Here is a 15,147-nt window from a genome sequence, read left to right on the forward strand (position 1 = left end):
TTGTTTTCTTCCTCTCTTCAGGTGACCGATGAGAGCGAGCTGGAGGCCCTGTGCGCTGAGATCTCCTCGCAGCACCACTCAGGAGAAAGCCCGGAGTCGCCCAGCCGGCCCTGCTGCACTTTTACTTACTTCACGATGACGGGTGAAGAGGTGGAGCTTTGTCAGGGAGGACGCAGCCTCACTGTCAGGTACAGAGCAGCTCCTGGAGGTTCTGCCGTAGCTTAAAGATACAGCCACAGCACATTTGCACATTTGAGCGAGTTCTCGTTCTGTTTGCCCCGTTAAGCTGGGAGAACAAGGATGTGTACGCCCGGGCGGTGAGGAGCCTCCGCCTGAGGGAGCTGGAGAATGTGGAGTGTATGACAGCAGTGCGGGCAGGACTGGGATCCATCATTCCTATGCAGCTGCTTACCATGCTCAGCCCTCTGGAGATTGAACTGCGCACATGTGGCTTGCCTTACATTAACCTGGAGTTCCTCAAGGTGGTGCATATATATATACGTATACATATATATGATAGAAAACACTGATATCTTTTCAACCGCATTACAAAGTGTGTGTGAGCCAACTTTAAAGTCTATGAAAGCAGTGGTTTAATGATTTCCTTCTATCCTTGCTGTATTGTGTTTCTCAACTTTTACCTTAGTAAATCATCCCATTCTTTTTTTGTTTTGTTTTTTTGTTTAGGCTCACACCATGTACCAAGTCGGTCTGATGGAGACCGACCAGCACATCGAGTTCTTCTGGACCGCCCTGGAGATGTTCACTCAGGAAGAGCTCTGCAAGTTCATCAAGTTCGCCTGCAACCAGGAGCGCATCCCGTTTACTTGCCCGTGCAAAGACGGCGGGCCCGACACAGCCCATGTTCCCCCGTACCCCATGAAAATCGCCCCTCCTGATGGAGCTGCAGGTAACGGCCGACATGTTCCCTGCAGGGCCCTGACCGGGCTCAGGCGCTCCTATCCCTGCAGCTCTTGCACTGTATCAGTGCTGTTGCCGCAGAAAGTGCTGATAATCTTGAGAAAACTGTTCATCTTGTCACTTCAGACAGACTTTGAACACAGACTTATATATGATTTATATAATGAAGGAACATTTAGCATCTCTTTCTCCTTGTATTTCACTTAAAGGGATTTAGGTTCAAGTTTATCAAGTCGTGTTTATGGTTCCTGATTCATAAGATTGCTTCATCTTTTGAGCTTTTGTCACTGTGACAGTTTGATTACGGTGCCCTGCAATAGCATTTATATCCCATGAACTTTTCCACGTCTCTTCACTTTACAACCTTCAACCTTTTATGTATTTTATGTGATGCACTCACCAGTTTTGTCTTACCCTCTTAAAAATATCTTTCACTGGACTTTGGGCTCTTCCAAAACATAAATATCCATCAACTCAGGCAGGCTTCTCAATTCCAAGCATAACGCTGCTACTATTGTGTTTAACCACGAAGATTGTGTTCAGGATTCTCTAGTATCAGTTTTCCACCTCGTAGGCGGAGAATAAAATAAAACCCATATTTTTGTTTCCTCTCCAGGTCAGCCAGACTCGCGCTACATTCGAGTGGAAACGTGCATGTTCATGGTGAAACTGCCACAGTACACTTCTTTGGATGTGATGCTGGAGAAGCTGCGCTACGCCATCCACTACCGCGAAGATCCTCTGAGTGGCTGAGGAGAACCCGAGAAGCCGACATTCCCGAGCAGCAGTACCCAACATCTCACCACCACCTCCTGCCCCTCCTGGATCTTCCTCTGAGACCGACCGCAGGCCGATACTCGCTGCGATACGATACGATACGAGCAGCGAAGCTACACGCTTTTTATCTCGAAAGGAAACCGACATATTGTTTTCATCGCCATTTGCCTAAATTCTGCATTTTGTTTCATTCAGGGAGGGTGATTTTAATCAGCAGTGATGGCTGCAAATAAGTCTGATTTACTTTTTGTTGCACTGAGATTGTGGAGGGCATTGAAGTGAAACAGCTGTGAAAGAGTTTTGCTCCTGTATTCAGTTTTTTTTTCTTTCTTTTTTTTGAGCCAGCTATGTAACTTTAACAAAAAATCTATTAGCTACCTTCAGAACAGCACTTTACAGTTGCAAATCCCATAGCTGAGCGTTCAGAAAGTGGTTTCTATGGGAGTCGATGAAGCCCTGAAGGCCACGGTGAAAAGCCTCCACTCAGCTCAATGCTGCCTCCCCTCTGTGGGGGTGATGCTCTGACCCTCGCCTTTCGCTGTAGGAGCCTCTGTTGTGTGACGAGAACCAAAAGGGTTTTCGGTGATATGATTACGATCAATTGGAATCTGCTGACTTGTCACCGCGTCATCTACTGTAATGGCAGGTGTGAACAAGTGCTGTACAGGGCTTTACGTAGTTTTACTGCCTGTTTTAACAATACGGCCTGCTAATGGACAAACTCATTTATGCCTATGTATCTGAGAACCTCTGTTAAAGAGTCTGAAGAGAGGAGGGTTTTTCAGTCATGTAAAAAGTCATGTTAATCTAGTAGTCATATCCAATCTACACATGTACACTGGAGGGGTTGGCAGTGAGAAATCTTCAGTTTCGCCTTTCATTTATTTATTTTTCATGATTGAGGATGAGGGGTTTCTTTTTATTTCACCCATAACCAAATCTTTTTGCTGTGTTTAATAAATAAAAAAATAAAGAAAAATTTAATAATAATCTAGTAAAATGTAAATAGACTGAGGTAATGTTTGCTGGCAGTTTTTACTCGCTTCTTCTCTTCACCTTCCGATTTCATTTTGAGTTTTGCACTACTCTTCCGAGAAAAGAATCTGAAAAACGAGCAAACTAGACGACGTCCGTCTGGGTTTCCGGTTTGTTGTGTTGCTGCTTTTTATGAATTTTGGGAATACCAGTAAATCTTTATCACCTTTGTCTTGTGCTCGGATGGTTTGAATTTCTTCTACACATGGTGAAATGCGTTCTCTTGTGTGAGTGAAATCGCCATTTTACGTAGAGAAAACCACAGGACTGACTGCTGGTGCAGTGAAACTGCTTTTTTTTTTTTTTTTTGCAGGATTTTGAGTTTTGGTTGGGCTCTTTTAAAGGGTGACGTACCGCTGCTAACAGGGTTGCTCTCTCTCTTCTCTTTCTCTCTGACTTCTCCTCTGGAGGGGTAACAATAGGTTACAAAAAGGACATATCCGTACAAAGAATTGTTTCGATGAAATGTGTGCTGTACATTTACTTATTTATTACAATTATTTATGGTTGCATTAACTTAACTTTTACTGTCTTACCTCTGCACATGAGAAACGTAACATATCTAAAATGGATTATACAGATGTAAAGAATCAAATGGCATTTGAGATTTCTGTGTCATAATAAAGAAATGTCTTCATGTACAAACTCTTTCTAATGTTTTTGTTTTTGTATGTTTAATCCCAGACAGATGTATATTAAGCAGTGATGATCGTTAATCATAGGTGATCAGTATTGGGGTTAATTTTCTGTCTTTAACTTATGACCCAGTGACACACTGGTTGCATCACTGCAGACTGTAAACCACACACCTTTACAGAGCGGCGAGTGCAGGACCAGGCTGGATCCGACTGGCTCCCCATGTATGTTGTTTATGTCTTTATCAGCCCAAATGTTGTAGTTTCACCTTTAGTCACATTACAATCTCAAAGTTCAGTGTATTTTATTGGAATTTCAGGCCACAGGTCAGCACAAAGTAGAGCATAAATCTGAAGTGGAAGAAAGATCAAATGTGAATTTTAACTGGTGTGTGTGTTTGTTTGTGTGTGTGTGTGTATGTTTGCATTCAGACGCCCTTCAGCCGATGCGCTGCAGAACCACCTTCCACTGCACTTAACAGCTGCAACGCTTTTTGACATAGGTTTGAAAAGTTTCTTTTGGCAAAGTAGCTCAAGCTCATTCAGATCCAACTGAAATTATTTCTGAAAATCAATTTTCAAGTCTTGCCACAAATATTTAGTTTAGTTCAAATGTCTAGACTTTGACCAGGCCGTCCACACACATACTGTAAACATGCTTTGATCCAAACCATCCCGTCGCAGTTTTGTGTGCATGTTTAGGTCCATTGTCGCTAGAAGATCAGTGTCTGCCTTAGACACAAGTCTACTGCTGCTTCAAACACATTTTCCTCCAATGCCTCGATTCAGCTTCATTAATTCAACCACCAGTAACTCATATCGTCGTATAAAAATGTGAACTGTGATTGAAAATCCATTTCTTTATCGATAAATGTTCACATATTGAGGTTTGATTTTAAGTTTTAAAAAATTCTGGAAAACTGAGTTTTTTATACTTCAACAAAAAGTAACCTTATTTTTTTCATTAAGCAAAGTTTCGACAAAAAATAAAGTGTTTTCTGGCTGGAGAAAAGCTGAGGACTTCCTTTTGATTGAAGTAACAGCAGAGTGAGACACATTTTTGTAACTATCACTTCACTTGAATAATTTTTTCCAGACGGCAGTGACTGCTGGAATCTTCTTTCTGAAGGTCCCAGACAACTTTTTCAATCTTAGTCGTGTTTATGCTCACTTTACAAGACGGAGGCAGTGGTGGTGTTCTAAAGACTATGCACCTGATGTGATACCCTTTTGTGTGATTTGCATGTCCAAGTTTAATCCTCACCAAAAAAAACAAAACAATGTTCTATGAAATTGTATTTTCCATTAAATTTTAAGTATTTTCATTAGTATGAATTGTTAACGTAAATAATTTGAATCTTAGAATATTTGAAATTGACACGCATAAACATACCATGTATGTTCGGAAACAAACAGGCCACTAGGGGGAGCTCCATTTTATTTTATAAGGTTTTTAAATTAATCTGTCAATTGGCCAATATTCCCCTGCTATTGTATTGTAGGCTAAATAAATAAATAGGACACACAAACAGAGTGAGACATGGATGTCTGTCTGTTTATGTTTCATGTGTACTAGCTGAAGCTTATGGTAAGAGGCAGCAAACTGGACAGTGTTTCACAAGTCTTTCACATTCAAGAACAAGAATGATAAGACAAAGAAATATAATTTATTAATGTGAGGACAAATAAAAAAAGCTGAATAACACACAGGCACAGGCATTATTACAAGCAAGGAGACAAAACATATGCAAACTCAATGTGTCAGTTTTCTTTATCTTATATCCACTAAAGCTGATGGTTTTTTTTTATATTCTCACTATCCCATCTCATTTCAGTCAGTGTTGGTGCTCCTGAGAGTTTCAGTCTGGAATGATTCGATCTGTGGGGTACATGAATAACAGCGTTTAGGGACTGAGATTAGTGAATGGAGAGAGAGAGAGAGAGAGAGAGAGACTGAAACAGAAATGTCAGGAAGACCCAGGGTGGTCAGTGACACTAGATCATGCCGAGCTGCTTCTTCAGCCTCTGGAGCTGCTCCATGCTGATGTTGTTACCGCCGCACACAATCACCACCACTGGGCCCAGGTGCTGTGCCAGCTTGCCCTCAACTTGCAGCCTTTTGATAATGTCACCGTACACAGCTGCCAGAGCGGCACCGCAGGCTGGCTCCACCAAGATCTTTTCATCATCTGCAAAGAGGAAAAAATAGATCAGTTTCGTGGCCGATTTCTGGAGGTAAAGTCAGTATTTTACTGCACTGTACAAAAAGACACTGTCTGACCCTACTAGCTATATCAAGAATAGCTAAAATTCAGAAGTGTGCATACACTTCCCTAGTATTTGTTGGAATTGCTACCATGACTTGGGTCAGATGTTTTGTAGTTGGTATCCAGGTTTCAACTTCCTCCATGATGTTGATTCAATATTTTATCATATTGTTCTTTCCTGGCTGAGTCATCTGTTTTGGAAAGCATCAGAAGCCCCAGCCTAGCAAAGCACTCCCACAACCTGATACTCCTGTACTTCATTGTTGGAATATTGTTCTCAGGCTTGCAAATTTCCCCCACATCTATGGGGGAATTTTTCTGCCATAATCCAAGAGTACATGTGTTCGGTCTGAGAGCGGGATTTCATGTCTTTTGTTCTCAAAACTTGTAACACTTTTGCTTACATGTTCATTTTGAAAGCAGGACTTTGCGTGTTTCTTCTCAAAACTCATAACGCTTGTATTCAAAAACGTCTCCTTGCTGAACAGTATAATGAGTGGACAAAAGAAAACCTTAAATGTCTTTGTGTGTGGCGTTTGTGTCGTCAGCTGTATGTTTTCCCATCTCTTCTGCCCAGATGCAGGTTTCACTCACCCAGAAAGTGTTCAACAGCTCTCACAGCCTCCTGGTCAGTGACCACTTCTGAGAAAACTGTGTGTTCCTTCACTAGTTTCATTGTCTGAGCCGACACCCTCAGCAGGCCCAGCGTGGTTGCAACACTGCGGGCGCCAAAAATACTAAATCAGTTGCGCCAGAACGAGGAAAAAGGGCCGGTGAACCAAGTGTGGTACCTTGTGATGGCAGGTAAAGTGACAAGCTCTCCAGCCTTCATTGCTGCATTCAGGCTGTGTGCTCCTACGGTTTCCATGGCTACGATTGGCACGTCAGCCCAGTCAGCACGGCGAAGTCCTTCCACCACTCCGTTCAGCAGGCCTCCGCCTCCCACCGACAGCACTATGGCTCCAGGCTTCTCCTTCAGATCGTGCTCCAGCTCCTTCACCAAAGATGTGTGTCCTTCCCTTCACAAAGCGAAGCTGCGATTTAAACTAATGCGGACAATCTGTGGACAGTGCAGCCGGATTTACGCAGTGCAAATCTCTTTATGAACTGCTCTAATGTTAAATAGTGTGTTGTGCTGTTTTCATGTATTTGTGGCTGCGTTTGACACCTATCGACATTCTAACTCTTGTCAACAAGCGGTTATTGTTAACTGTTATGGGGTTCCATTTGTGTCAAAAATAAGTAGAAGTCATATGTGTAGATGTTGTTGGTCTATGTCGTTGCTATGTGACTTTGGTTGATGTCTATGGTCTTAGTGCTTTATGGATATGTCGATGTTGCACATATGCAACATACGTCTGTGTTGCATATGTGTTCGCTGCATATGTCTGTGTTGCATATGTCTACACAGAGAAACACAAAGTAAGTCAAAGGGAAATGACAGATGGTCTCAAAATTCTTTTACAGATTAAAAATCTAAAAAAAAAGTATCTAAAAGTATGGTTTGGATTTGTGTTCAGACTCACTAAACAAGTAGAAATCACTTGCACTACAAGTGTTTTAGGGTATGTCTCTACCAGTTTGGCCCATTCTTTTTTGCAATGCAGCACAGGCTCAATCGTGTTGGATGGAGTTCCTACAGACTAGCATCTTTCAGATCTTGCTATAAATTCTCATTTGGATTAACCATGATTCCATCTCCTCCATGCTTCACTGTGAGCATGGTGTGTTCAGGACAACTTGGACATATGAATCACCTTCTTTTTATTTATTTATTTGTAAATAAATAAATACAAAAACTGTCTTTTTTCCTTCCACTTCAAATATATGCACTACTTTTTGCTGGGATCTTGTGTCAAATCCCAATAAATGTATTGCAAATTTTAGCTTTAGCTTTATTTCTGAAGGTATAAGTACTTTTGCTATGCTCAAAGAGCCTGACTCTGTCTCACCATATGAGCGGGTTGTCAAAGGGAGAGACGAATACCCAGCCTGGGTTGTTTGCCACAAGCTGCTGTCCGTAACTAATGCTTTCATTCAGAGCCTGAAAAAGACGAGACACAACTCAGTTAAAATGACAAAAGCCTTTCAGGAAAAAAAAAGGAAAAAAAAATCTTTATTAATGTTCATAACTTCAACTTGTTTTATCCCCTGCTTTGGTTAGGTGTAATAATCTATCCAGACATGATTTTTGAGCAACACTTTTTATCTTCTTCTGATACGAACTGGTTTCCTAAACACGGTTGTGAACAAAATAAAGATTCAATCGGAACTACGTTCGATTTTTACACACCGCTAAAAAAATAAAAATAAACTGATGGTATTGACATGATCACAGCTGAGTTAACCAACTTCTCCTTGAATGAAAACAATTGCTCCCTCGTCCTTCAGCCTCTCCACCGTCTGGTTGGGGGTGATACTTGGAACCACGATGGTCGCAGGAACCCCGAGCTGGCGGGCAGAATAAGCAGCTGCCATACCAGCGTTTCCTCCTGTGGAGACCAAAATCCTCAAATATTTTTTGTCTAGTTTATAGTGCAGATGTCTTGCACTTGAAGACAAAAAAAACTTCCAAGTTCTATTTCTCAGCGAGATGTAGGAGGTTGAATTACGTAAATAATTCCTTCATATTAATAAAAAATATACTTTTTCTCGTGACAGATTATTTAGCTTAAGACATTTCCCCATGTTACAGGTGAAATAATTTGCCAGTGGAACTAATATTTTTATAGAACAAGCTCCTATTTCTTGCTGAAAAGTTGCTTGTAAGTTACTTTCGATACAAAAATACTTGGTAAGATTTTGTGTTTCCACAATGTACTTACCTGAACAGCAGACAAATCTCTCACACCCCCGCTCTGCCCACTAAAAAAAAAACAAATCAGTCAGCACAAGTTCACAAGTCCAAGTCTGTGCTTGTGCTGCCTGAACTGGTCCACACTGGTTACCTTTGCACTGGTTTCTTGTCATTATATATATATATAAACAACAGAAAATTACGTACCGTCTTACAGAGATGACCGATGCCTCTGATCTTAAAGGAGAATGTAGGTTGGGACGACTCCAGCTTGAGGTAAACGGAGGTGCCAGCCGACTTGGTGAGAGCAATGCTCTGCCTCACCGGAGTGGTGACGTGAAGAGGCTGCTGGTTCTTCATCTCGCTGAATACAGACGGGAAGGGAAATGTTTCATCAGGACAAAGGTGTGACTTTGTTTGCTGTTTAACCCCTTAAGTGGCAGGACCAAACTCACCAAAAATGGCTGACAAGGCATACCCAAATTAAATCAGCTGCTGTTCTTGAACAATTTGGAGTACATGCAAAAGCTTGGTCTCTTAATGAAGAAAACAAGCTAAATTTTCCATTTTGCAGTCAAAAATACTCTAACTGTAAGAAGTTTGTAGCTATTACGTTTGTAACAGATTTTTTTTACAATTTTGCTTCAAAAAATGTTTAATTTTTATTTCTTGTAAATACACATTGAGTGTTGAATGTATGGACTGGAAAATACAATAAATCTGTTGAATATAGTATTCTGCTCGTGGATTTCAAGAATGATCAAAATAGCACAAAATTTTTTTAATTTTGGACATATTTATTTTTGAGGATGTACAGGTGTTGTCCAAGTGTGCCATTCGGAATCTCCAAACGGCACACTTGGACAATCACTGTCGCTCCTCAGTGCTTCAACACCTCTATGTGGATTGAGTACTCATTGATGGGCCATTATCGCCACCCCCGTCAACCCCCCTTCCCGCACTCTAGCCCAACGGAAACCCCCCCCCCTCTCCTTCTACTCCCCCGTTCCTCCCCCCATTCTCGCTCTTCGGTATGCTAACAACCTTCTACCCCCCTCCTCCCCCCATTCCCGCACCTGAGTGAAGTCCACCCCCCCTTCTTCAAATCAGACAAAATTGGTGTCAAACATTTGTGCTGCGTTTGTGCAGCAAAAATGTTCGTTTGTGCTGCTTTGGCTTTGAAGATATTAATGAAAGTGTAAAAGTCAAATCAAAGTTATGAAATCAAACTTTCTTCATATCTTTAAAATGATAGCAGCACAAATGAAAATTTTTGCAGCACAAACGTTTGACATCAATTTTGTTTGATTTCATAAAAGTGGGGGGGCTGGTTGACCTTTTCACTTTTATTAATATCTTCAAAGCCAAAGCAGCACAAACGAAAATGTTTGCTGCACAAACGTAGCCGAGTTGATTGACACCCATTTAGTCTGATTTGAAGATGGTTGACCTTGGATGACCTCTAGAAACATTTCTTTATATCTTTAAAATGACAGCGGCACAAGCAAAAATTTTTGCTGCACAAACGTAGCAAAACATTTGACACCAATTTTGTCTGGTTTGAAGAAGGTGTGGGGGCGGGGGCAACTTCACTCAGGTCATTCTCGCTCTTCGGTACACTAACAACCTCCTATCCCCAATTCCTGCCCCCATTCTCGCTCTTCGGTACACTAACAACCTCCTATCCCCAATTCCTCCCCCCATTATCGCTCTTCGGTAGGCTAACAACGTCCTACCCCCCAATTCCTCCCCCCCATTCTCGCTTTTCCGTACGTTAACAACCTCCTCCTCCCATTCTCGCGCTTCGGTAGGCTAACAACGTCCTACCCCCCAATTCCTCCTCCCATTCTCGCTTTTCGGTACGCTAACAACCTCCTATCCCTAATTCCTCCCCCCATTCTCGCTTTTCGGTACGCTAACAACCTCCTATCCCTAATTCCTCCCCCCATTCTCGCTCTTCGGTAGGCTAACAACATCCTACCCCCCAATTCCTCCCCCCATTCTCGCTTTTCCGTACGCTAACAACCTCCTCCTCCCATTCTCGCGCTTCGGTAAGCTAACAACCTCCTCCCCCCATTCTCACGCTTCGGTAGGCTAACAACGTCCTACCCCCCAATTCCTCCCCCCATTTTCGCTTTTCCGTATGCTAACAACCTCCTCCTCCCATTCTCGCTTTTCGGTACGCTAACAACGTCCTACCCTCCAATTTCTCCCCCCATTTTCGCTTTTCCGTACGCTAACAACCTCCTCCTCCCATTCTCGCTTTTCGGTACGCTAACAACCTCCTACCCCCCAATTCCTCCCCCCATTCTCGCTCTTCAGTACGCTCTACCCACCTGCTCCAAGTACACCTCGCTGCAGCAAACAGAAAGGGGCGGGGACGGACCACTGTCAGTCTCATACGTTATTTAGAAGTGGGACCATTGCAATCCGGAAGTGAAGGGGGCGCTATTTCCTATACTTCCGTTTTTATTTTCTTTTGAAATCTGTGATATATTTTTATTTTTAATAAGGATTTTCGCTCTCAGAGTGTATTTGAACTTCTTTCTTTTATTCTTTTATTTACTTCAGGGCAACTCAGTTTTTAGCAAATTCTGTAGCTTTCGGTTTACTTCTAAATCTGCTCCTTAGTCGCATCTTTTCGGACTTGCTACTGCCTCTAGTGGCGTGGGGGAGGTAACACAACTAATATACTTGCATTACTAAATCAGAATACCACAAAATCTTTATTATTTATTATTAATTCTGACATTACTGGGACAGTAAAAGTTAAATTCCCTCACAAAAGAACATACCTTTTCATTTTCTTAAGGAAGTAGAACTAATTAAAAGTGATAAACAAGAACCGAAAGTGATTCCAGTTTTACTTAATGACCAACTTGTTGAAACTGGCAAATTTTAAATTCCTTGTGTCATTCCTGGACAGTCAGTTCAACACAAAACACTGGTTATATCTACAAGAACTGTTCTCAGAGACACATTGCGCATAGTTACGCATGCAGCTGGTGGATTCATGTCGAAACAAACCTCAAAATGCCTTATATCCTTATGACAGGACAGGTGTTGGCTACACATCGGTGGCTTTAGATTTAGTTTCCGAGTTGACCAGTCAGAAATATTCCAGAAAGAATGCAGGCATGTCAAAATGAGCTCAAGTCGCTCTCTGGATATTATTGGCTCTGAAAAATACATTTCATTACATTATTGCCCCCCCTTCTCGTGTTAAGTCCACATGGAAACTTGGATCCTTTTGATTCTTCCCCCCCATCATTGCTTTTTGCTTTGAGAGTGCTTCAACTTACCAGAGCAGGACAGGAAACCAAGCAGGGGTTTGGATGTGATTTATCCTCAAAGCTCTTATATCTGGGCTTTTTATGTATGTTAAATGAATATATACCTGCTTTAAGAGTGGGCTTACCAAAAGGGACACACCTCCATCCAATCATCTGAAGGCATTCTGAGAAGCGGACCCCTCCCCAGTCACTGCCAGGACAGGATGGGGTGAAGATCAACGAGTTTTCACCCAATGCTTTTTATCCCATTCTTTCTAGCTGCCAAAACCTGTCAATATCAGATGTATTCATTTAGATGTTCAAGCAGTTTATTTTGTCCTAGCTTTGTTCACCACCCAAAAGGGACCAAATGAAAGGACTCCTGCAGGCGGATCTTATTTAAAAAACGCTTTAACTCTTGCGTGAATCAGCATAATTGTCATTTCTCCACCTTTGAAGGGAACAACATGACAGTTTTACGGTTAAGCATTTGCATGTTGTCCCCCCTCTAAAGGAAATGTGCTCACAGCTGGCACTGCCAAAAGAGGTGAGACAATTTTAGCAGCTGCCAAAAGCAGCTTTCTGGGCCAGTTCTGGGTGAGTGGACGGTTCAAACCTGAATGAGCCGGAGTTTTGGCTGATGAGCCGGACACAGGGCTGTAAAATCTGTCTACTTGGCGGGCTGAAAATATCTGTCCAAGCCGAAAGCAAATTTGTTTTAAACATGATGCAAGCAGTGTTGAGATTTACTCAGCTTTTCAGTTCTGTTTTTTTTTTTTGTTGACATGGACTTGCAGTTGCCTTTTATCTGCCGAGGCCTGTTTTTTATCTTAAATGAGAAAAAAAACAACTATTTTAACTCTTGTATGTGTTACATAATGAAAAACCTGATTAACGTATGCTCTTATTTATGATTTATTTGACCTAATTCAACATATGTGTCACTCTGTGTGAAAGAAAGCAAAATTATTCTGTCAGCTAGAAACAAATCTAAGGCTTGAAAAAAGTAATTATTCTGGATTTTCTTTCTAAACCCTTTTTTGAAAGAATTGAGAAACCTGGTTCAAACACATTAAAGAGAAAAAGCGGATTGATGTCTCAGAACCTGTCTTATCTGTTGATTATCAATCAACAGATTGATAATCAACAGATATCAATCTGTTGAAATCTTTTCAAGAATATCAACTGATCAAGAATCAATAATTTCTCTGATCAAAACTATGCTGCTTATTCAATACTCTTATTCTTCCTTAAGGTATGATTTTAACAAAGTTTAAGACAAATGTCTGTGTTTTTGCTCCAACACCAGAGACAGAATGAACAGTGAGAAACGGCAAAGCTGTTGTTAAATATGTTCTAAACCCTTAAACCCTTAAGTTAAATTCTCGGTTAGAATTTGTGAAATGTTTTCAGTTAATAGGTGTATTTATGCATTTTCCTATTTTTGAATCAACAGCTACCATGACTGTCAGTCACCAGGTCGGAGGCTTCCTGGTTAAAGATTCTCACACCACCTCCTGGTGAGGATCTGCTCTTGCAAGAAATATATGAATCTGGTTTCCTGTGCACTTTGGAGCCAAAACTGTGCATGCAGTTACTAGAGATTTAACATTAGAGATGGCATCATGGTTAATGTGATGGTCAGCAATGTTTTATAGCAAGAGGACATCCAGTCTGACTCATTTGGAGTCGCTCTGCCTGGAAATGTGCCTGTGTTGATTTTCTGATTTATGCACTGGCATAACAACTGAAGAATTTTACATAAAATCATTAGGTGCATCTATTCAACAAAAATAGAGACCCAAAATGGCACCTTCTTTATAATCTTTCCCGGCAGTGTTTCCTGTAAGGCCAAAATGGCCACTTTATGGCCAGACCCTTGAACCACAGACCACAACTATGGTAATATTACTTTAAGTATACTCAATTTCCATGTAAGTAGCTGTAAATTAAAAAAATAACTGCTTACATGCATCTTGGTGACCTACAGTAGCAATAAAATATCAGCTAAAAGCAAGTAAAACACAGTTATCATCTCGTTCATACGCTGAGCAGTGAACTGTCTGGCCTCTACGCTGCAGAAAGATGAAGATTCACTACTTTCAGTAACTTAGATGACTGTTGGAAAGTATGTGGTGGTGCAGTTGGAGGTGTGGAAGCTAACAAAGGGGCACTGACATGTTGAAATGTGAAGTTTATGTATGTTCACAGTAGCGACAAGCCGCTTACACCCATTCGTTTGCTGAGACATCGACAGGCAATGTTGTCTATAATGCTTCACTTCTGAATAACCTTTTTCATTTTTCTAACTTCAGATTGTCAATAGAAATCCAGTTGCTTCCCCAGTGCTGTTGCCGAGGTTTTTGTCGAGTTGTAGAAGACAGAGTTGGTAAGGCTGTCAAATCATGAAGAAACTACAACGAAAGTCCTAAAACTGCAGATGTTGTTCAGTAGCAAAAAGATATTTACACAAATGTATTGTTTGTTTATCACGTCATATTGTTACTGTGACATTCACCCACATCTTTGCATTTCGCATGTTCTCCTGTTATTGTGTCGTGATCATAATAAAGTATTTGTTGCAAACTAGCAAGCCCACCACAGACTGTGCTCCAGACTTTCTGCAGTGGTGTGTCAAGCTTTTTTCTTTCCCCCATTAAGTGCAAACTGGTAGCAGCACAAGTGGCAGGCTTGATTGAAATAAAGGGGGATAGTTCAGCTGATAAAAGTCCAACATGTCTGAGACAGAAGATAAGAGTCTAGAGACCAAAAATCTCCAACACCACGGCACTAACTCCTGCTTTTATAGAGGCACTGATGATCAGCTAATCAAATGCTTTTATGAGCAGCTCCTAGCTGCTACATTTCCTCTTGAATCTAATAGAAGCAGAAAGAAGATATTTCCTTACACGCATTTTAAACGAATATCTGTTTAATAATTAATGACAGAGTTCTGTTGTACACTTTAGGTTTCATTTAAACCGTTTTTGAACCAACTCAGCTGACTGATGTTCTGGTATGTAAACCCACAGAGTTTTTCTTGTGACATAAAAAAACCCCCTTATTTCTTAAAGTTCCCTAAAGATGTTCCTTTTAATATCTAATATCCAGCGTTATGCATAGCCTAATAGTTCATGCATGGCAACATAAAAGATTTGCCACTGAGCATGGGCCAGCATATGCAGCAAAGTTAGTGTTTGATTTCTTTCTTTCATACAGTTGCAAGTTTGTATATTTTACCAGTAAACTTAATTTACAGTAATTTTACGTGCAATGCTGTCTAGTTGAATGGACACGTAAAAAAAAAAAAATACCAGGGGATGATTGGAAAAGAAAACCACAACATAAATTCTGCGCAAAGAAAAAAAAAAGTTTCTCAAACAGTTTTACAAAGAGTTGATCATTCATCTGCACACCTAACCGATACATTATGGCCTGACTTA

At 41.1% G+C, this 15,147-nt stretch overlaps 2 protein-coding genes across 5 annotated transcripts in view; one reads left to right on the forward strand and one right to left on the reverse strand.

The window, feature by feature from the left end:
- The window catches only part of hectd4 (HECT domain E3 ubiquitin protein ligase 4), a 37,792-nt gene extending 34,414 nt beyond the window's left edge, over positions 1 to 3,378 (forward strand). For both annotated transcript variants that reach the window (XM_008419091.3, XM_008419092.3), the window contains exons 73-76: positions 22 to 188; positions 287 to 482; positions 688 to 910; positions 1,538 to 3,378. In XM_008419091.3, coding sequence (XP_008417313.1) covers positions 22 to 188; positions 287 to 482; positions 688 to 910; positions 1,538 to 1,674 — 723 coding nt within the window. In that variant the 3' untranslated portion in view covers positions 1,675 to 3,378. The remainder of the gene's footprint in view (positions 1 to 21; positions 189 to 286; positions 483 to 687; positions 911 to 1,537) is intronic.
- A 1,634-nt stretch (positions 3,379 to 5,012) lies between these two features.
- Positions 5,013 to 11,815, reverse strand: LOC103470553 (L-serine dehydratase/L-threonine deaminase). 3 transcript variants are annotated; one of them, XM_008419090.2, is made up of 9 exons: positions 11,735 to 11,793; positions 11,460 to 11,611; positions 8,640 to 8,796; positions 8,461 to 8,500; positions 7,988 to 8,127; positions 7,588 to 7,679; positions 6,427 to 6,654; positions 6,230 to 6,354; positions 5,013 to 5,557 (listed from the first exon to the last, which is right to left on the reverse strand). In XM_008419090.2, exons 3-9 carry the CDS (start codon positions 8,790 to 8,792, stop codon positions 5,364 to 5,366), a joined length of 972 nt encoding a protein of 323 aa, XP_008417312.1. In that variant the 5' UTR covers positions 8,793 to 8,796; positions 11,460 to 11,611; positions 11,735 to 11,793; the 3' UTR covers positions 5,013 to 5,363. The 3 variants fall into 3 exon arrangements, with proteins under 3 accessions (XP_008417312.1, XP_008417311.1, XP_008417310.1); XM_008419089.2 differs by lacking the exon at positions 11,460 to 11,611 and having other exon boundaries at positions 11,735 to 11,815; XM_008419088.3 differs by lacking the exons at positions 11,460 to 11,611; positions 11,735 to 11,793 and adding an exon at positions 10,769 to 10,881.
- Between the last annotated feature and the right edge of the window lie 3,332 nt (positions 11,816 to 15,147).

This window comes from Poecilia reticulata, chromosome 9, assembly GCF_904066995.2.
Source record: "Poecilia reticulata chromosome 9, P_reticulata-male-v2, whole genome shotgun sequence".
In the NCBI taxonomy this organism is placed as follows: Eukaryota; Metazoa; Chordata; class Actinopteri; order Cyprinodontiformes; family Poeciliidae; genus Poecilia; species Poecilia reticulata.

What these genes read in the sequence shown, in the direction of transcription:
- LOC103470553 (XM_008419088.3), bottom strand. Translation starts at nt 10,833, where the DNA reads ATGAGACTGACAGTGGTCCGTCCCCGCCCCTTTCTGTTTGCTGCAGCG. An exon ending in TTTGACAACCCGCTCATATG is followed by an intron (nt 6,655 to 7,587) that starts GTGAGACAGAGT and finishes CGCTTTGTGAAG; the next exon opens with GGAAGGACACACATCTTTGG. An exon ending in ACTTTACCTGCCATCACAAG is followed by an intron (nt 6,355 to 6,426) that starts GTACCACACTTG and finishes TGGCGCCCGCAG; the next exon opens with TGTTGCAACCACGCTGGGCC.